The sequence below is a fragment of the Rhinatrema bivittatum genome, chromosome 10 (genome assembly GCF_901001135.1).
Source record: "Rhinatrema bivittatum chromosome 10, aRhiBiv1.1, whole genome shotgun sequence".
In the NCBI taxonomy this organism is placed as follows: domain Eukaryota; kingdom Metazoa; phylum Chordata; class Amphibia; order Gymnophiona; family Rhinatrematidae; genus Rhinatrema; species Rhinatrema bivittatum.
The window spans coordinates 44,876,196-44,897,388 of NC_042624.1; the positions used below are offsets into that span (position 1 = coordinate 44,876,196).

Below are 21,193 nucleotides of genomic sequence, written 5' to 3' on the forward strand. Positions count from 1 at the left end.
ACCTCTTTACAGTGTTTAGCAGAGATATGTCTGTTGGGTATGGACTCTGATAATGTAAGTTTGGGTAAAGAAAGGAATGTTTTGTTTTGTGTTGCTTGGTGGAGAAATAATGTATCCTATTGAAGTGGTTGAACCCGGATTCTCCCACGGATGGCCTCTTGCATAAAAACTGCTTGAGTTGATACAGATGAAGACGTCATCATACCTACAGCGATTTACCAGAGTTTGGACTCCCTTTGTACAATCGTTGCCGGAGGACATTTGACTTATAATTACGCGTCATAGCTGAAGGTCTAAGTGCTGCTTATAAGGAGTGAAACCTATATAACCAGTATTGCCTGTTTTGCCTGTTAATTCATCATAGTAAAGAGGCTATAGTAAGGGAGAGGATATGGATACATTTGTTCAATTTCAGTTATTGTTTTACGGTGCTCAATGTATTGCTGGTTGGAAAATAAAACGTTTATACAAAAATAAATAAATAAATAAACGAAGTATGTATAGCTCTTCCCCTACTTTCATTAGGCAGTGGGCAAAATAACATAATTAGTGCTTCTTATCCTAGGTGTTAAATTGAAAATTTACGTGTTTATTTTTCAGGCAATTAGGTGTATTTGGGAGGTATTGAAAATAGACATTTAATGGTATTTTTGCATCACAAAAAATATCTCTAAGTGCATTCTTAGGTTCATTCAATTCTACACAAAAAATAATCATACAAAAGTCCATCAGAAATTAAAAACAAAACAATGAGAAGGTGGAGAAGAGAAGCCAGGGTATTGGAAGGGAAGGAGTGGTTGTGGGATACTTCTATGTGGCTTAGAGGAATGACAGTATGTGTAGGTATATTTGCTGGAGGGGGTGATAGCAATAGAGTGAGGGCCCTCTCCCCACTCCCTTTCTCCTACTCATTTCCCCCTTCCCTCCCCATTCCTGTTTCCCACTCATTTCCCCTCCTCTTCACTATTCTCCCTTGCTCTTTCCCCAATTTCCTCTCCTCTCTCCCCATCCCTTTTACTTTTTACCTCCCTTCCAACTCTCTGGTCTGCTTCTCCAGCATTGCCTATTCTTGGGCTGATGGGACTTGGACTTCCCAGAGCTCCTGCTCTGATGATGAGATCTGACTGCTGTTCTCATGCCCTTTCTTGACTCGCAACAATCTGAATACATCATCAGAGCACCCAAGATAGCCTTATTTTGGGTGGCTTTTTGCTTAGAACTGAAAATCCCAGTTTTTCCATTGAGAGTTTTTTATTGTAGTTTTTTGGTTTTAACAGAAAATCAGAAGCACTAAACATAAATCAATTAGCTGTTACCCAGGGGAAATTCCCCGGAGACACCTATTCACTTCCCTTCTCTCCAGCCCAACTCCATCATCTTCATCCTGTGCATTTCTGCATCCTCCTCGCCAAATCCAGCACTATTATCCCAGCATTTCCCACCTTGCCTGATTCAAACTCAACCCTCTCATCCTTCTCTTCCCTACACCTGACCCGTTTCCAGCACCCTCTCCCTTACCCAAATCCAACCTAATCATCCCCCTCTTCCCCTTGCCCTCATTCCAGAACTCTCTCCTTTCCTCCCGCTTGACTCCAGTGCTCTCATTCCTCCTTCATCTTCCCCACTAACCCCAAACTGCCACAGTCATCTCTTTCTTTCCCATCCCTTCTTAACGTGGGTAAATCCTATGGACAATTCAGTGGCATGTACTGTAGCAATTTTCAAAAGCCCACTTATACATATAAAGTACATTTACACTTGTAAAATCCAGATTTAAGCGTGTAAATGTTTTTTAAAATCGGGCTCAAACTTTGTAAAATTTGATGGTATGCATGGAGATTTTCAGAATTATTTTGTGCGCATCAAATAGGTGTAACTTGTTGGGGGAGGGGGTTTAGATTAGGAAGGATAATTTTCAAAGCGGGTTTGTGTACTTAAGTCTGCTTTGAAAATTGGTGTAATTTATGTGGTTTTGCTGACTTTCTTATGCGGGCTGTTTGAAAATTACCTTCTTTAGGTCCCCTTGTGATGCCATGCTGGCAAACAAGAACCCTGTGCTCAGTTGTCATGTAATGTGCACTTTCTGTTAGAGGTTTGAACAGGAATGACCCTACACTGATAAATGTATTTAGCTTTTCTTATAATCTGCCTCTTCCACAGTGTGCTCGATACAGAGTACATTATGTAACACATAATTTTAATTTAACAAACATATCACATTAAATAACGTACATACCTCTAAACTCTGAAGATTTATAGGACTAAAGGCTTTTCTCCCATTCTCTGTCTATGGAAAAAAAATTAGTGAATCAGGCCCTACGTTTGAGATTAGTACTTTTGGAAAGGAATTTGTATAACATGACCTCAGTGATAGAAATAGTTTGTTATAGTTTTCTTTTTAACAATGAAACCCATTATGATGCCAATCCATCACTTAGAAAAGTAACGCAAGGAACAGAAGTTTGTCCTGCATACCTTTTTGTCTGTTTAATATTGCCTTCATGCAGGCCTTGCATGCTATTATAAATTCCTGATTAGGTCTGAAATTAAATCATTTTATCTAAACAGCAGAGCCATTACCTCTACCTGGGGACAATGCTGTTAAATCAGTTTGAATATTCTTTATATACCATTAGACCATCAGCAAGATAATGGTCCACTCAGGGATAATAAACTTAATTATTTATATGCTATCAATGTACATGAAATCACAGTTTCTCTTCCTCAGAGTTAGGAGATAAGCAAATTATCTGTGCGTAGGAATGATTCTCCCAGGGATATAGACAATAGCCCCTGAGCTGGCAGGGGAGAAAATGCTGTGGGCCCAGTATTTCCAGATACTTAGAGGTCCATATTCAAAGCCTAGCTAGCTAGGGAAGTTAGCCCAATAAACTTATCTGGCTAACTTTGCCAGGATATCACCGCTGAGTATACCCAGATAACTTTTGAGTTAGGATAAGCTTATCCAGCTAACTTTAAACCTGCTAAAAAGTTAGCTGGATAAGTCTAAATATTGCTCTTATATGACTCAGTTAGCTGGGTAAGTAGTTGCTCGCAGTTATGCCTCCATTCCGCCCAGCTGTTAGCTGGAAAGCTACATAGCCAGATAAGTAGTTCTCCAGCTAAGTGGTAACAGCAGAATACGGCCAGATATTTAGATGCTGCCACTTAGCTGGATAAGTTGAAATTTAGACCCAGAAAACAAATTGGAAGCCGATCCAGTTGGCTGTGTAGCAGTAAAAATAACGAAGATCGGTAAATGTAAGAATGGGCTTCTTACATTTACCGATTTTCGTTATCTAAATTGAAATTTATCCAGGTAAGTGGTGCGGAATCTCTACCTGGTAGCTATTTACCTGTTTATGAGCAATAAGGAATTGAGGCCATGATTACATATCCTTGAGCCCACAGTCTTAAATTCAGCCAGTGATAAGGTGAGATTCCTAGTCTTGTGCATGTACAAGATAAAAGTATAGGGGTCCAAAACCTTTATGATTTTTAATTCATTTATTAATCCAACTTCTATTCCCTGATTCCTTGTCATGTTTATTTTTATTTATTTACAAGTTTTTATAAACCAGGTATATAGGAATAACTATACTAAGCAGGGGGTGCACCTTGCGCGCGCTGAGCCGCACTGCCTTCCCCTGTTCCCTTCCCCCTAACCTGACCTTTCCACCCCTTCCCCTAACCTTCCCCCCCAGCCCTACTCTAAGCCCCCCCAAAACTTTTATTTTACCTTTTGCGCCTGCCGGCTGACTGCTAGCACACAATCCCCGGCACAGCGGCAAATATGGCCGCTGTGCTGGGACCCTGACCCCGTCCCCTCCCCGCCCCTTTTTGCAAGCCCCGGGATGTATGCTCGCCGCCGTACCTTTTTAAATAGGCCCGGCACGCGTAACCTTTTTAAAATCCAGCCCTTTGTCTGCAAAGACATTGCAAAAATGTTTTACAAAATAAGCTAAAGAATCATGCAAATCAGCTCATTAGCAATTGCACATAGCAAAATAGTGTAGAAAACTGTAGCTTGATCATTTTCTGCAAAGCTTAACTACACATGTTACAATTGCACATACACAGAAGTAAAAACAAAAACAATATTAAAATCAAAACAAATCTTAAATAAAATAAATCAGTAATGCACTTCTTGTTACTTCCTGATTCTGCTTTTCAGACTTAAGGTTTGCATCCAGTAAATGCTTGTGCAAATAAAATTGCTTTGACTTTTTAATGAAATTTTAAATAGTGATGTTCACTATATATAATAATAATAATGGGATTACTATTGAGAGAGCTTTATTTCTAGTTACCTGAAGATGGAAATCACTAATTGATGGAACCTTATGCAACAGCTGAGAAGAACATAGAGAACAGATAGGCACAGACCAAGAACTTTTATCTGCCAAACAATGAGAATAAGTGTGAACAACAAATTTGTTGGGAAATAGGTAGTCTGTGAAGGCCCTTCATGTGTGGCTGAATACTCACTCCCCAATGCAAACTCCACAGCTGCATTTTGATCCAATATTAAATCTGTTTTAAATACTTGGGCAAACCCAGGTATACAGAATTGTAATAGCCTTCATGGCTAAGAACAATAGCTTGTATCAGAAGCCTAAATGACATATAAAGATCAATTGGCCCAGCCAGTTTATGCCGTTATTCTGGTCTTTACTGCTGAGAATATATCCCATCTTCCAACTGTAGAAACCTGACTGCTTGTGGAATATCACTTCTTATCCAAATCAGGTTTTATTGTCTTCCAGATTGGGGTACAAGGCTAGGCAACCTTCCACACTCAATCCACCTGACCCTCCACCATGTCCCAGTACAAATCAAGCAGCCATCAAAACTAGTGAGGCTGCTGACCTAACATCTGGTAGTTAGGTCCCATGAACACTAGTGGATGGTGCCAACCCAGATGACCTCTAGGAAGCTGCAGCTTGCTGTCTCAATTCAGTCACCCCATGACCTACATCATCACAATGTCTCTGCCTCCTGCTCTCTATCATCTTGCTGGATGATACTTGATCACTACTAACTTCATCTCCCTAGTTTCCTTGCCCCTGTTTTATTGTAACTTTGCCTCTTCTTCTATGTTAATGTTATAACTCCTTGTTCCATGTAAACTGATATGATATGATCTGTATCATGAATGTCGTTATAAAAAAAGAACTAAATAAATAAATAACCTACCAGCATCAACCCAGTTGGTTTCTCAGAAAATTTGGCCCGTTAGTACCAACCTGGCTATCCCAAGACCAGTATGATTATTAAATTATACTTATTTGGAATAACATTTCTGCTGCACCTATAGTTTAAATTTAGGTTAGGGGGTAGCCTGTGTGGAGCGGCAGTGCTCATACCTTTAAGAGGGAGCCTGCACAGAATGGCAGTTGCTCCTACCCTAAAACTAAATTTTAAAATAAATAAAATTGCTGGGCAGACTAGATGGACCATTTTTGGTCTTTATCTTCTGTCATTCATTATGTTACCATGCTTTCCTCTTATCAGCTTGCTGAATAATACCTGGCCATTTCCAGCCTCATACTGAACCAGTTGGGAGTTGGTAGCCTGCTGGTTCCAACCCACATATCCCATGTGTCAAAGGACTTATTTTCTCTTTATTATCTTGCAGGATCTTACCTGGCCACCAGCAAATTCCCAGCATTGACCTGATTAGTTTTTGTAGAGTTATAACTTACTGATTCCAACCCAGCTATCCTATAATAGTGTTTCCCAATCAGTGTGCTTTCACACCTGATCAGGTGTGCCACATAAAAGTCTCAACTGCCTGATGTTCAGATCCACGCCAGTCTGTGAGCCCTGCTCTCAGCACCTCACAGCAACAAGAGACATTCGCAATGGCTCTTAAGCTTATAGGGGCAGTAGAGGAGCACTGGAAGGCTCATCTGCATACTGCTCCAGGCATCCCCTGGGAGAGGAGTCCAGAGGTCACCGCAAGCGATCCAGGGATTGACTTCCACAGCCCCAGCTTCCAGAGGCCCCGCACCCTTTGCAGTAGAGGAGGAGACCGGAAGGCTCATCTGCATACTGCTCCCAGCATCCCCCGGGAGAGGAGTCCAGAGGTCACTGCAAGCGATCCAGGGATTGACTTCCACAGCCCCAGCTTCCAGAGGCCCCGCACCCTTTGCAGTAGAGGAGGACCAGAAGGCTCATCTGCATACTTCTCCCAGCATCCCCCGGGAGAGGTCATCGCAAGCGATCCAGGGATTGACCCACAGCCCCAGCTTCCAGAGGCCCTGCACCCTTTGCAGTAGAGGAGGACGGGAAGGCTCATCTGCATACTGCTCCCAGTATCCCCCAGGAGAGGTCATCGCAAGCGATCCAGGGATTGACTTCCACAGCCCCAGCTTCCAGAGGCCCCGCACCCTTTGCAGTAGAGGAGGACTGGAATCTCAAACCCTTCCATTAACTGAGTGAAGATTAATTTAATGGTGGTTAAAGAGGATTGGTAAGTATAGCTTTCAGAAATTTTTGGGCTTATAAAAGTTTGGTGAAAGGTGAAATTAAGGGCTGTATTCTTTAGAGTTTGTGTGTGTCTGAGATAATAAGCAAGCCAGAGATAGTTAATGCTAGGTCTTTCCCACCCACTCAACCCTTGATTTTTAGGCACAAGACACTTTCTCATTAAAAATCAATCAGTGTCTTATCTAAATCATACTATTGTACCAGCCCTTATTGAAAGTTTAATCATCCCCTTGTAGGACACTAACTGATTAATTACTAAATTCACCTGTAAATTTAAAGTACTCTCATTCCAACTCCCTTAGTATCCTAAACTTAACTAGGAACTCAATAAAACTAAGATGAAGGCAGCAGTCCAGCAACAAGAGGGGGGCTTTCCAGTCTTTTGCATTGAGTGTCACATGTATGATTTTTTACCCGCCAGTGAGAGATTGTATGTGTGCACTCGGTGCAAAGAGCTCCTGGCTCTCAGAGAACGGGTCCGATTTCTGGAGGCTAGAGTAGCAGACTTAGAGGAGCTGAAGGAGACAGAGAGGTACATTGACGAGACCTTCAGGGACATAGTAGCCAAGTCCCAAATCCAGTCTGGCAACCCCAGTGCTGCCTTGGATTAGAAAGGTCACCCAGTAGGAGAACATCACCCTGGTGTAGCAGGAAGTGATCCTGTAGCAAGGACCTGCTCTCCAGGTGATGTATTGTCCTCTCGCACTGAGGACAAGTCTCCCAGGGCTACTGCCCAGGAGGGGGAAGGGTTAGGTCGGCCATCATAGTTGTTTATTTGATTATTAGACATGTAGATAGCAGGGTGGCTGGTGGATGTGAGGACCGCCTGGTAACTTGCCTGCCTGATGCAAAGGTGGCAGACCCTCACGCATCACCTAGATAGGATTATAGACACTGCTGGAGAGGAGCCGGCTGTCGTGGTACATGTGGGCACCAATGACATAGGAAAATGTGGGAGAGAGGTTCTGGAAGCCAAATTTAGGATTTTAGGTAGGAAGCTGAAATCCAGAACCTCCAGGGTGGCATTCTCTGAAATGCTTCCTGTTCCACATGCAGGTCCCCAGAGGCAGGCAGAGCTCCAGAGTTTCAATGCATGGATGAGACAATGGTGCAGGGAAGAGGGACTCAGCTTTGTAAGGAACTGGGGAAACTTTTGGGGAAAGGGGAGACTTTTCCGAAAGGATGGGCTCCACCTTAACCAGAGTGGAACCAAGCTGCTGGCACAAAGTTTCAAAAAGGAGATAGAGCAGCTTTTAAACTAGAACAAGGGGGAAAGCTGACAGTCACTCAGCAGTGCATGGTTCGGAGAAATGTATCCTTAAAGGATACTAATGAAACAGGAGAGTTAGGGCATCCCAACAGAGAGGTTCCATTAAAAGCAAACATAGTCCATATGCCTATATTTAAAAAAGCACCAAAGCTAATGATTTCCGAATTATCCCAAACAACTGAAAAGCAGGTTGTTAAAACAAGCAAAAACCACACTTTGAAATGTCTGAATGCCAATGCCAGAAGTCTAAGAAGTAAGATGGGGGAGTTAGAGTGTATAGCAGCAAATGATGAGAATGACATAATTGGCATCACAGAGACTTGGTGGAAGGAGGATAACCAATGGGACAGTGCTATATCAGGGTACAAATTATATCGCAATGATAGGATCAACTTGGTGGGGGTGTGGCACTTTATGTCCGGGAGGGTATAGAGTCCAACAGGATAAAGATCATACAAGAGACTAAATGCTCAGTAGAATCTATATGGGTAGAAATCCCATGTGTGTTGGGTAAGAGCATAGTGATAGGAGTATACTACCGTCCACCTGGACAAAATGGTCAGACAGATGATGAAATGCTAAGAGAAATCAGGGAAGCAAACCAATTTGGCAGTGCAATAATAATGGGAGATTTCAATTACCCTAATATTGACTGGGTAAATGTAGCATCAGGACTTGCTAGAGACATAAAGTTCCTGGATATAATAAATGATTGCTTCATGGAGCAATTTGTTCAGGAACCAACAAGAGAGGGAACTATTTTAGATTTAATTCTTAATGGAATGCAGGATTTGGTGAGAGAGGTAATGGTGGTGGGGCCACTTGGCAACAGTGATCATAACATGATCAAATTTAAACTAATAACTGGAAGGGGGACAATAAGTAAATCTGCAGCTCTAACACTAAATTTTCAAAAGGGAAACTTTGGTAAAATGAGGAAAATAGTTAGGAAAAAGCTGAAAGGTGCAGTTGCAAAGGTTAAAAGTGTTTCCACAGGCTTGGACATTGTTTAAAAATACAATCCTAGAGGTGCAGCCCATATGTATTCCACGCATTAAGAAAGGTGGAAGGAAGGCAAATATATCCAAAGCAAGAAACCTGTGAGGGAGTCGGTTGGACCATTAGATAACAGGAGGGGTTAAAGGGGCTCTTACGGAAGATAAGGCTATTGCAGAAAGACTAAATGAATTCTTTGCCTCCGTGATTACTAATGAGGATGTTGGGGAGATACCAGTTCCGGAGATGGTTTTCAGCGGTGATGAGTCAGACGAACTGAACAAAATCACTGTGAACCTGGAAGATGTAATAGGCCAGATTGACAAACTAAAGAGTAGCAAATCACCTGGACCGGATGGTATGCATCCTAGGGTACTGAAGGAACTAAAAAATGAAATTTCTGATCTATTAGTTAAAATTTGTAACCTATCATTAAAATCATCCATTGTACCTGAAGACTGGAGGGTGGCCACTGTAACCCCAATATTTAAAAAAGGCTCCAGGGGTGATCCGGGTAACTATAGACCAGTGAGCCTGACTTCAGTGCCGGAAAAAATACTGGAAACTATTCTCAAAATCAAAATCGTAGAGCATATAGAAAGACATGATTAATGGAACACAGTCAACATGGATTTACCCAATGGAAGTCTTGTCTAACAAATCTGCTTCATTTTTTTGAAGGGGGTTAATAAACATGTGGATAAAGGTGAACCGGTAGATGTAGTGTATTTGGATTTTCAGAAGGCGTTTGACAAAGTCCCTCATGAGAGGCTTCTATGAAAACTAAAAAGTCATGGGCTAGGAGGCGATGTCCTTTCGTGGATTACAAACTTGTTAAAAGACAGGAAACCAAGAGTAGGATTAAATGGTCAATTTTCTCATTTATATATATATATATATATATATATATATATATAAATGATCTGGAAAGGAATACGACGCGTGAGGTTATCAAATTTGTGGATGATACAAAATTATTCATAGTAGTTAAATCACAACCAGACTGTGATACATTACAGGAGGACCTTGCAAGACTGGAAGATGGACAAGTGCAAGGTGTTGCATATAGGGAAAAATAACCCTTGCTGTAGTTACACGATGTTAGGTTCCGTATTAGGAGCTACCACCCAGGAAAAAGATCTAGGCATTATAGTGGATAATACTTTAAAATCGTCGGCTCAGTGTGCTGCAGCAGTCAAAAAGCAAACAGAATGTTAGGAATTATTAGGAAGGGAATGGTTAATAAAACGGGAAATGTCATAATGCCTCTATATCGCTCCATGGTGAGACTGCACCTTGAATACTGTGTACAGTTCTTTTTTTTTTTTTTTTCAATTTTTTATTTATCCATCTTTTAAATAATATACAAAATAAACTTTTGCATTGAAATACAGAGACATACTTTAGAAATCATCATTAATAACGTCTTTTCCCTCTTAACATAGAGGGTTTATATTTAACAATTCAGAAACTTCTCTTGTTACATAGGAAACATTGGGAGATGGAAACAGTACTAAGGAGTATAGAAGGAAATTAATTTTAATCATTCTTTAACATCCTTTTACCTTACCCTTAAAAAAAACAAACAAAAAACACTTACTCCCTTCATGGTTCACTAGGTTGTCTCCTCCCATCCAAAAAGGCCCTAAGTTGGTCAGGTAAAAAGAAATTATATGTGTTTCTGACCAGCTTAATTATGCACTTACAAGGATAGCGCAGTATAAAACTGGCTCCTAATGCTTGGGTTTCAGATCTCATTAATAAAAAAGCCTTTCTGCGCTGCTGCGTAGCTTTAGCTAAGTCTGGGTAAACACGTACAAGCCCACCGCAGTATAGTTCATTCATATTTTTGAAATAATTTTTCATTATCTTTGAAACACTAGCTTCATCATAAAAGGTAACAAGAGTACAGCCCTGTCCACAATTTCAACAATTGAGTTTTCTAAATAATCGGTTAGATTTTGAAAATCCACCCTTTGCACATTAAAAGTCCCAGAGACAGAGTTGTTTCTTTCAGGTAGGAAAAATAATTTTTTAACAGCGGGAATCTCATCTGATGGAATCTTTAAGGTCTCCATTACGTTTTTCTTAAAGGTTAATAGGGGAATCTCACCCATAACAATCGGAAAATTTAATAACCTTATATTTAGATGCCTCATAAAGTTCTCTATTGATTCCAGTCTCCTCGACGTGCTCGTCCTTTCAGATATCATAGTGGCATTTATACATTGGAGACTTTTAATTTCTTCGTTAACTTTCTTTAAGGACTCTTCATGCTCTTGAAATTTCTGCTGGTTTTCTCGCTCCTGTAACCCAGTTTTAGCTACAATCTCATCCAACTTTTGAGCCTGATTGTCTAGTTTGTCCGACATCCTAACCATGAAGTCCCAGATTGTATCCAGAGTAACAACCGCTGATTTAATAATTTGCAATGAGAGTGACTTCCTTACCCCACTATCAGCAGTCCCACTGCTTTCTCCCGTTGGTAAGGGGATAGTAGCTCCTGCTTCCTGTACTTCTCCTCCCAACGAAGCAGGCTTTGGGGTTTTCAGTTCACCTCCAGGCAAACCGGCGATTTCTGGGCCACCCAGCCCGGCGCTCCCGGTGATGTCATCGAGTATAGCCATGGGGGGCATTTTTCACGATGGAGTATTGCCGAAGCTCACTTTAAAATCTCAGAAAGACAGAGCAGGAAAAGTTGCGACCTCTCAGGACGCCATCTTAGTTTCCTCTCCCTCAGTGTACAGTTCTGGTCGCCGCATCTCAAAAAAGATATAGTTGCGATGGAGAAGGTACAGAGAAGGGCAACCAAAATGATAAAGGGGATGGAACAGCTCCCCATGAGGAAAGGCTGAAGAGGTTAGGGCTGTTCAGCTTGGAGAAGAGACGGCTGAGGGGGGATATGATAGAGGTCTTTAAGATCATGAGAGGTCTTGAACGAGTAGATGTGACTCGGTTATTTACACTTTCGAATAATAGGATTAGGGGGCATTCCATGAAGTTAGCAAGTAGCACATTTAAGACTAATCGGAGAAAATTCTTTTTCACTCAACGCACAATAAAGCTCTGGACTTTGTTGCCAGAGGATGTGGTTAGTGCAGTTAGTGTAGCTGGGTTCAAAAAAGGTTTGGATAAATTCTTGGAGGAGAAGTCCATTAACGGCTATTAATCAAGTTCACTTAGGGAATAGCCACTGCTATTAATTGCATCAGTAGCATGGGATCTTCTTAGTGTTTGGGTAATTGCCAGGTTCTTGTGCCCTGGTTTGGCCTCTGTTGGAAACAGGATGCTGGGCTTGTTGGACCCTTGGTCTGACCCAGCATGGCATTTTCTTAACATGTATAATCTACTCCTGGGGGAATTCTGCGCACAAAAACTTAGAATTCTGCAAAATTTATATTGGTTAAAATAACACAATTTACATGACAGTCTTTATGTAATTACATTTTAAATTAATACAGAAAAGTTATTACTTAAAGATGCAGAATTTTAAATATTTTGAGCAGAATTTCCCTAGAAATTCACTGTAAGAGTATCCCTTCGATTCACTCTCCTTACTCTCCTGCCCACTTGGCCCTCTCAGGCCCCAACTCCTCTATCTGCCAGTATCTCTCCCCTCTACCTCTAGGCTCAACCGCTTCCACTCTATTGCCAATCCCAGAGTTTGACACCGTTCTCAGTACTGCCCCTCACACAGGCTTCCTCTGTCCCTCCCTCTCTCACACACATGCTCCCTCCCTCTAGTACACATACACACACCCTCATACAGGCTCCCTCACTCTTCGCACACACACACACATCCCCTCATACAGGACCCTCTCTCTTGCATACACACCCATACAAGCCCCCTTTCTCTTTCACACATATCCTCACACAGGCTATGTCTCTCATGCACCCCTTCACACAGGCTCTGTCTCACATATATAGAATTTCTTTTTCATACACACGAGCTCCCAACCTCTCACACACATACACACTCCTTCACAATCTCCTCATATAGGCTCCCTCTCTCTGAAACCCACACTCAAGCATCCCCCCCACCCCTCTCTTACCTCCCATGCTTTCTCTCATACCCTCCTCTCTCTCACCCTCCCCTCCCCCACACCCCTCCCCTCATAAAGGCGGCTCCTCTGAAACCCACACTCAAGCATCCCCCCACCCCCTCTCTTACCTCCCATGCTCTCTCTCTCATATCCTCCTGCTCTCTCTCACCCCTCATATAGGCTCCCTCTCTCTGAAACCCACACTCAAGCATCCCCCCCACCCTCTTACCTCCCATGCTGTCTCTCTCTCACACCCTCCCCTCCCCCACACCCCTCCCCTCATAAAGGCACCCTCTATGAAACCCACACTCAAGCATCCCCACCCCCTCTCTTACCTCCCGTGCTCTCTCTCTCATACCCTCCTGCTCTCTCTCACCCTCCCCTCATATAGGCTCCCTCTCTCTGAAACCCACACTCAAGTATCCCCCCCACCCTCTTACCTCCCATGCTCTCTCTCTCTCACACCCTCCTGCTCTCTCCCCTCCCCCTCCCCACCCCTCCCCTCATAAAGGCTCCCTCTATGAAACCCACACTCAAGCATCCCCCCACCCCCTCTCTTACCTCCCATGCTCTCTCTCATACCCTCCAGCTCTCTCTCACCCTCCCCTCATATAGGCTCCCTCTCTGAAACCCACATTCCAGCATCCCCCACCCCCCTTACCAACCATGCTCTCTCTCCTTCCCCTCCCCCACACCCCCTCCCCTCTCTCACACACACATTCTCACCGGCAAACCCCCATCCCCCCCTGCCTCCCATGCTCTCTCACACACACACACATTCTCTCTCACCGGCATCCCGCCAGCGGAGTGCGTCCCGCATGTGCCATTGGACAAGCTCCATTCATGGCGAAGATGAAGGCACAGCGCGCGCCGTTCACACTGAAAAGGGAAGGCCCCCATGTGCTGCGGGACGCGCTCCGTTCGCAGTGAAGATGAAGGCCCAGGCACGCCATTTACGGCACATGGGGGCCTTCCCTTTTCGCTGTGAACGGCGCGCCGGGCCTTCATCTTCGCCGGGGTCTCCTCTGCTATTTTCTGCACAGAATATGGCAATTCTGCGCAGGGGGGGGGGGAATTCTGTGCTCCGCATTAGCGCATAATTCCCCCAGAACTAATAATCCTGCATGCCTCTTTCTAGCTTCCCGAGTCTGGTAATGAATGGGCAGCATCCAGGGCATGGATAGCTGGGAGCTGCTTTGTGCAGCGCACACATTGAACACAATATCTCCTCCCATCCTCTGTCTTATTCCCAGTCTGAGCAGTGGATGTGACTCACTGAATGCTGATGTTAACTAACTGAGCTGGCTATCTGCAGCACATTGACCTCTCTCACACTTGTCTATGAAGGGAACTGGTCCTTTCTGGTGGGTTCATGTATATCTTCACCCCCCTTTCTCCGTTTTAAAATTTGGAAGAGATTGGTGAGTCTTTCGGTGCTTTCCTAGCTCTTTTGGCCAAATGAATCCTCTCCACGTCTGCACTGCTCACTCCGTCAAAGTGCCACACAAGATTTTTGTTAATGTAAGTGTATCTTGGGTGTGATTGGGAAAAACTCTTATAATCTGAGGTATTGCTAAACTGTGTATCTGTCCCTTATTTTTTTCTTTAGCCCCACTCCCCTTGCCTATGCTCTGCAATACCATAACCTCACAAACCTGCTCCTACTACTGTCCTCTATATCATAAGAACATAAGAAAATGCCATACTGGGTCAGACCAAGGGTCCATCAAGCCCAGTATCCTGTTTCCAACTGTGGCCAATCCAAGTCACAAGTAGCTGGTATACACCCAAACATTAAATAAATCTCAAGCTACTATTCCTTACTGATTAATAGCAGTTTATGGATTTTTCATCAAGGAACTTATCCAGACCTTTCTTTAATCCCAGTTACACTAACTGCTGTAACCACAACCTCTAGCAGTGAATTCAGAGCTTAACTATACTCTGAGTGAAAAAGAATTTTCTTCGATTTGTTTTAAATGAGCTACTTGCTTCATGGAGAGCCCACTAGTCCTCCTGTTATCTGAGGCAGTAAATAACCAATTTACATTAACTTGTTCAAGACCTTTCATGATTTTATATACCTCTATCATATCCTCTCTTGTCTCTTCTCCAGACTGAATAGCCCTAACCTCTTTAGCCTTTCCTCACAGGGAAGCCGTTCCATGCTCTTTATCATTTTGGTCGCCCTTCTCTGCACTTTCTCCAGCACTGCTATAAATTTTTTGAGATGTGGTGAACAGAATTGTACACAGTATTCAAGGTGCAGTCTCACCATGGAGCGATACAGAGGCATTATGACATCCACCGTTTTATTTGCCATTCCCTTCCTAATAATTCCTACCATTCTGTTTGCTTTTTTGACCGCAACAGCATACTGAGCCGACGATTTCAATGTATTATCCACTATGAAACCTAGATCTTTCTTGGTTGGTAACTCCTAAGATAGAACCTAACATTGTGTAACTACAACAAGGGTTATTTATTTTTCCCTATATGCATCACCTTGCAGTTGTCCACATTAAATTTCATCTGCTATTTGGAATCCCAATCTTCCAGTCTCACACAGTCCTCCTGCAATTTATCACAATCTGCTTGAGATTTAACTACTCATCTGCAAATTTGTTCACCTCATTTGTCATACTCTTTTTCAGATCATTTATAACTATTATAAAGCACTGGTCCAAGTACAGATCCCTGAGGTACTCCATGGTTTATCTTTTTCTACTGTGAAAGCAGTTTAATCCTACTCTGTTTCCTGTCTTTTAACCAGTTTGCAATCCCACAAAAAGATAGTGTCTCCTATGCCATGACTTTTTAGTTTTCTTAGAAGCCTCTCATGAGGGACTTGGTCAAATGCCTTCTGAAAATCCAAATACACCACATCTACTGGTTCACCTTTATCCACATGTTTATTAACCCCTTCAAAAATTTGTAGGAGACTTGTGAGGCAAAACTTCCCTCGGGTAAATCTATGCTGGCCATGTCCCATTAAATCATGTCTATCTAAATGTTTTGTAATTTTATTCTTTATAACAGTTTCCACCTTTTTTCCCAGCACTGAAGTCAGGCTACCCGGTCTATAGTTTCCCGGGTCACCCAGGAGCCCTTTTTAATTATTGGGGTTACATTGGCCACCTTCCAGTCTTCAGGTACAACAGATGGTTTTAATGATAGGTTACAATTAAAGGGTAGATAGACATGGTTTACTAGGGGAGAGTCAATGTGATTTTTGGAAAGGGAAGTCTTTCCTTACCAATTTACAAGATGTTTTTGAAGGTGAGCTGGGTTGCTATACTGTATTTGGATTTTCAGAAAACATTTGACTAAGTCCCTCATGAGAGACTCCTCAGAAAATTGGAAGGTCATGGGATCAGAGGCAGTTTCCAATTGTGAATTGGTAAGTGGATAAAAGACAGGAAACAGGATAGGACTAAATAGTCAGTTTTTCAGTGGAGAAAGGTTGTTAGTGGAGTGTGCCTCATGGGAACTGTACTGGGACCTGTACTATTTAGCATATTCATTAATGATCTGGAGAAAGGAATAATGAGAGGTGACCAAATTTATAGATGATACAAAATTGTTTAGAGTCATTAAAATAGTAGTGGATTTTGAGGAACTGCAGAAGGTTCTTGTGACATTAGGAGATCGGACATCGAAATGGCAAATGCAGTTTAATGTGGACAAGTGTAAAGTAATGCCCAAAGGGAAAAATAATGGCAGAGTACAAGATGCTGGGTTCTGTGTTAGGAGTAACTAACCAGAAAAAGGAGTCATTATGAACAATACTTTGAAATCTTTAGCTCAATGTGTAACGGTGGTCAAAAAACCCAAATAGAATGTTAGGAATTATTTGGAAAAGATTAAAGAACAAAACTGAGAATATCAGAATGCCTTTGTATAGATCCATAGTGCGTCTGTACCTTGAGTATTGTGTGCATTTCTGTTAGGCTCCATTTTAAAAACAACATAGCAGACAAAGAAAAGATACAGAGAAGGGCGACACAAAAGATAGAGGCGACGGAAAAGTTCCCTTATGGAGGAAGGCTGAACAGATTAGGGCTCTTTAGCTTGGAGAAGAGATGACTGAGAGGGGATATGACCGATTTATAAAATCATGAGTTGGGTGGAATGGGTAAATTGGGAATGGTTATTTACCCTTTCAAACAACTCTAGGACTGGAGGACACTCCATGAAACTAGCAACCGACAGATTTAAAACCAATCATAGGAAGTATTTTTTCACTTGCGTGCTATAAAGCTATGGAATCTGTTGCTAGAGGACATGGTCATGGCAACTAACATAGTGGGGTTTAAAAGAGGATTGAACAAGGTCCTGAAGAAAAAGTCCCTAAGCAGTTATTAGTTAGGTAGACTTGGGAGTGATTACAAGAAATAGATCAGTCTGCCAGGTACTTGGGACCTGAGCTAGGTAGTGTCAGAGACAGGATACTTGACTCAATGGACTTTGACTGACCCAGAATTGCACTTCTTAGTAAGAAAGTAAATCCCAGTATCATTCCATATACCAAAAATAGTCAGCTTTTGTGATCCCTTTTCTAGAGATGATTAAAAATTGAACTAATGGAAGGACCTTCTTTGTGATATTCAGCTTTAATTTTAGCCAATATGCTTGCGGATGGCAACATTTCTTTGCTAGATATGAAGACAGCTAACAGCTTACTCTTCTGCAGAGTATTTCACATTTACAGATAGTTGTACTTGTGAAATATTAGGGGGTTTTGTTTTTCTTGATGACCTTGGCATAGTTTGGTACTATTGAATAATATTTGGGAACGAAAAAGTCAAGCCCTTTTTCTCACGGATCATGCGGTTCAGTGCTGTGACATGGCTAGTGATGGTATTCTAGACATAGTCAGCAGATATATCGCTGCAGCCTAATAGGAGCTAGGCAGTTCAGTTTGCAAGCATTTTTTGCTCATTTGAATAAAAATTACAGTAAAATGGTGGTATTCTATTGAGGTCAGCCGCAGGGGTGCCAGAAGCCTTGCACGCATAGTCATGCAAAAGTAATAGCTTGTTATACGCAGGCTGTGATGTTAGAGAAATGACCTTCCTGTGCTAGCAGTGGGCAGTACCCTTGGACCCTGCGTCCTGCTGCTGCATTATTTACACTCTATCAGACTTCTACAAATGTTCCACTTTTCTGTGCATTTGGCAGGCAGTCCTGAACACCATTTCCTCCCTTTGAATCTCATGCAGCCTGATTGTTCTTTGCTTACACTACATCAGCTTTTCCCAGAATTTAGCTGCAAAGGTTTTTTATACACTGGAGAGCCCCTCATGTGTTTGGATTGTAAAAAAGCTTCCTAGTGTGACTGATGGAACCAGGCTTTCAGATGGAACTGTTCAACTGGATTTCATATCAACCGTTTGCTACTCTTTTATCCTGAAAATGTATTATTTGAACATTGTATGGTTCCTTATGCTATTATTTTGGGAGTGTCATCCTAACCATAAAATGCAAACTGTATAATAGATATATTTGTATCTATTGACAAGTATCCATATTCTTTTTGTAGGCATATGTCGATCTATTGGCGTAAGTAACTTTCTCATAAATCATCTGGAGCAGCTGAAGGAAGACTGCCATATAGTACCCCATGTTAACCAGGTCAGTGGATGCACTAATACATCCCAGTTAATTAAGAGCAGAGTGCAAAATGCATTAAAGCTACTTGCATCTTGTGGAAAGGGATATGATTGGTTCATGCAGTGGGGGTGATATTGTGATGTGTAATGTATTAGTCAGTGCAGACCAATCAGACGCAGCAAGTGTGATGCTTGCTAATTTGGCCACTCCCAGAGGTTTGGGATTGTGGGGCGATGCAATGAAGAATTTAATAAGATTCAAGTGAGATTGTTAGCTGATACAGGGTGAGCATTACTGCTTGTCACAAGCGAAACAGAGCTCAGAGGAACAATATTCTCTCTCATTTTCCCGTGAGAGTGTTGATTATTTTCGTACATACCCATACTGGGATCTTTCTCCAAAACCTTTCACTTCTTCCTTCCCTGCAGCTCACGCACATGAGAACACAGCTTTGATTTGTTTCTTTTAAAAAGAAATCCTTTTACACGAGCAGCGCTTGATCCTGTTTTCTTTGGTTTTCATTATTTCTTTTCCTCCTCTTCCTCTACAGTCCTTTGACTTTAGTTAGGGAGTCCCGTTTGCACACACCATTCGCTCTCACTTCCTCTGATTACTCGCTGTTCATTCCCACTCCCCTCGCACTTTCATTCCTTCTCCTCAGGCCCTCAGAGGCTGATTTTCAAAGGCCCCTAACACTTGGTGATTTAAGTCTCCTAAATGAGCTGATTTGAAAGTTTACTGGGGCTGAGTCTCTATATATAGGCTCCTAGTTTCACCAAGTTCCCAAATATAGGGTCCTAAAAAGTGGGTGGCTGAAGGGTAAAAAGCTAGTGCTTAGCAGTGATTTTCAGCACTAACTTAGGGCCCTAAACCTAGGCAAAGAAAATAGCAAGGCCTACATGTAGTGCCCTAAGTTTGAGGCCCCTAAATTTAGGGGAATTTTTATCTGAAAATTTAGGACCCGAAGTTTGACTGAAAATATCCTAAATTCGGGAGCTCAACTGTTTTGAATGTAGGCCTCTGCAATTCCTCTTACTCCAGGTATAATCATGGTGCTTTTGCTCTCACTCTCTCTCTCTCTAGGCGCTCCCCAGGTGCCTTCACTCCCTCATCAGGCACTCCTCAGATTTTTCTCATTCCCTCTCCAGAGGCACTCAGCAGGCACTCCCGCTCCTCCTCAGCCGCACACACAGCAGGCCGTCTCACTCCCCACCTCTCCCATTCTCCCTCCCAGATGCTCGCTTATCGGATGCTCTCACACATTTTCCTCAGATGCTTTCTCTCCACTCATCAGGCGCTCTCACAGGTTCCCCCCTGACCCTCAGCAGGCTGTCTTATTTTCTATCCAGGCACCTCCACTCAGGGAATGCAGGGAGGAGTTTGTTTCTTCACCTGTTCTATACACAAAATTCAATGTTATGAATGTTTAAAAGGAGTTAGCAAACTCACCTGGTCCAGCTAAGGGGTTAAAGCTCATCTGTAGTTCATCCATGAGCCAGAAGATTCTGGAAATATAGTGCCACCAGAATGACCCCAGTTCAATTCTTTGCATGGCGTTTTCTCAAGGAGTGAAACAGAGTCCAAGAACAGCTTTGCTGGAATTTTAGAGAGTAATTTTCGGAAGCTGTGGGTAAAGTAGTGCCTAACCCATAAGAATAACTTTTCAGAGAATTGCACGACTGATGCATGTGTAAAATCACGCGCATACGACACCATATGTGTGTAATGTATGATACAAATAGGGGAGAGGCTTTCTGGGGGCTGAGTCTGGGCAGGAATTGGACTCGGGCGCCTACGTTTTAACCTTAAAATGCCTGCGCGAAAATTCCACCTGGGGAAACTCCCTGAACACAGTAGCAGATGTAAACGTGTGCAAGTAGCTTTCCCGGGCTAATTTTGAAAGCGAAAGTATTACGTACTTTCACTTTGAAGGTTAGTGTAAAGTCTGCGGGTAAAAATTTTCTCGGACCTTGAGGAAGTGACGTCATCCCAGCTAATGGCAGCTTAATCTGGTGTCTCCTCCAGCAGCATTTTATATCTCCGACTATCTTAGGCATCGCTATCGCTACACCTTATTTGTCTGCTCATATAATCTACCACTTCTAGATGTCGGTAAAACGGAAAACGGTAGATTTTAAAACGTTTTCTTATCAGAAATCTAGTCAGGTGGAAGAGACAGATCCCACGACTATGGCGCAAGAGCAGGAAGGCCTACAGGCGGCTGACTTACCCGAGGACCTAGCTCTAGCGGAAGATGATCTCCCGACCAGAGCTGAAATGAAACACTGGTTTGCGGACCTGAAACAAGACATGCATGATAATAAAAAAAGAAATCATGGACTCTATAGAAGAGATAAAAGAAGAAATGGCCGAAAACGGACAGTGGATCTTTGAAGTAGAGATGCGGGTTGACGCACATGGTGAGGAAATCAAAATGGCGCGGGAAGCACAATCCTCGCTGCTAAAAGAGGTAGAGCAGCTGACTGAAAAAGTAGAAGATTAGAGGAACAGCTCCCGCCGCCATAATTTGCGCTTCAGGGATATACCGGAGTCTCCACAATATCAGGACTGCATGGACGTGGTTACACGGATTAGTATAATGTTGCTGCAGTCAGAAAACATTACCGCGGAAAACAGCCTACAATCCGACTTGATCGCGCTCACCGCTCTTTGGGGTCGGGAGTTTGAAATAAGCCCCGGGACATTATTGCCTGTTTCAAGACTTTCTGGTTAAAGACAGGATTGCTACTGCAGCCCAGAAACAAGCGTCGTGGAAATG

General features: G+C 42.7%; 1 protein-coding gene across 2 annotated transcripts in view; it reads left to right on the forward strand.

Annotated features, from left to right (window-relative positions):
• Nucleotides 1-21,193, forward strand: part of LOC115099970 (uncharacterized oxidoreductase ZK1290.5-like) — a 299,743-nt gene that overhangs the window by 205,816 nt on the left and 72,734 nt on the right. For both annotated transcript variants that reach the window (XM_029618064.1, XM_029618065.1), the window contains exon 4: nucleotides 18,344-18,435. In XM_029618064.1, the coding sequence (XP_029473924.1) occupies nucleotides 18,344-18,435 (92 nt within the window). The remainder of the gene's footprint in view (nucleotides 1-18,343; nucleotides 18,436-21,193) is intronic.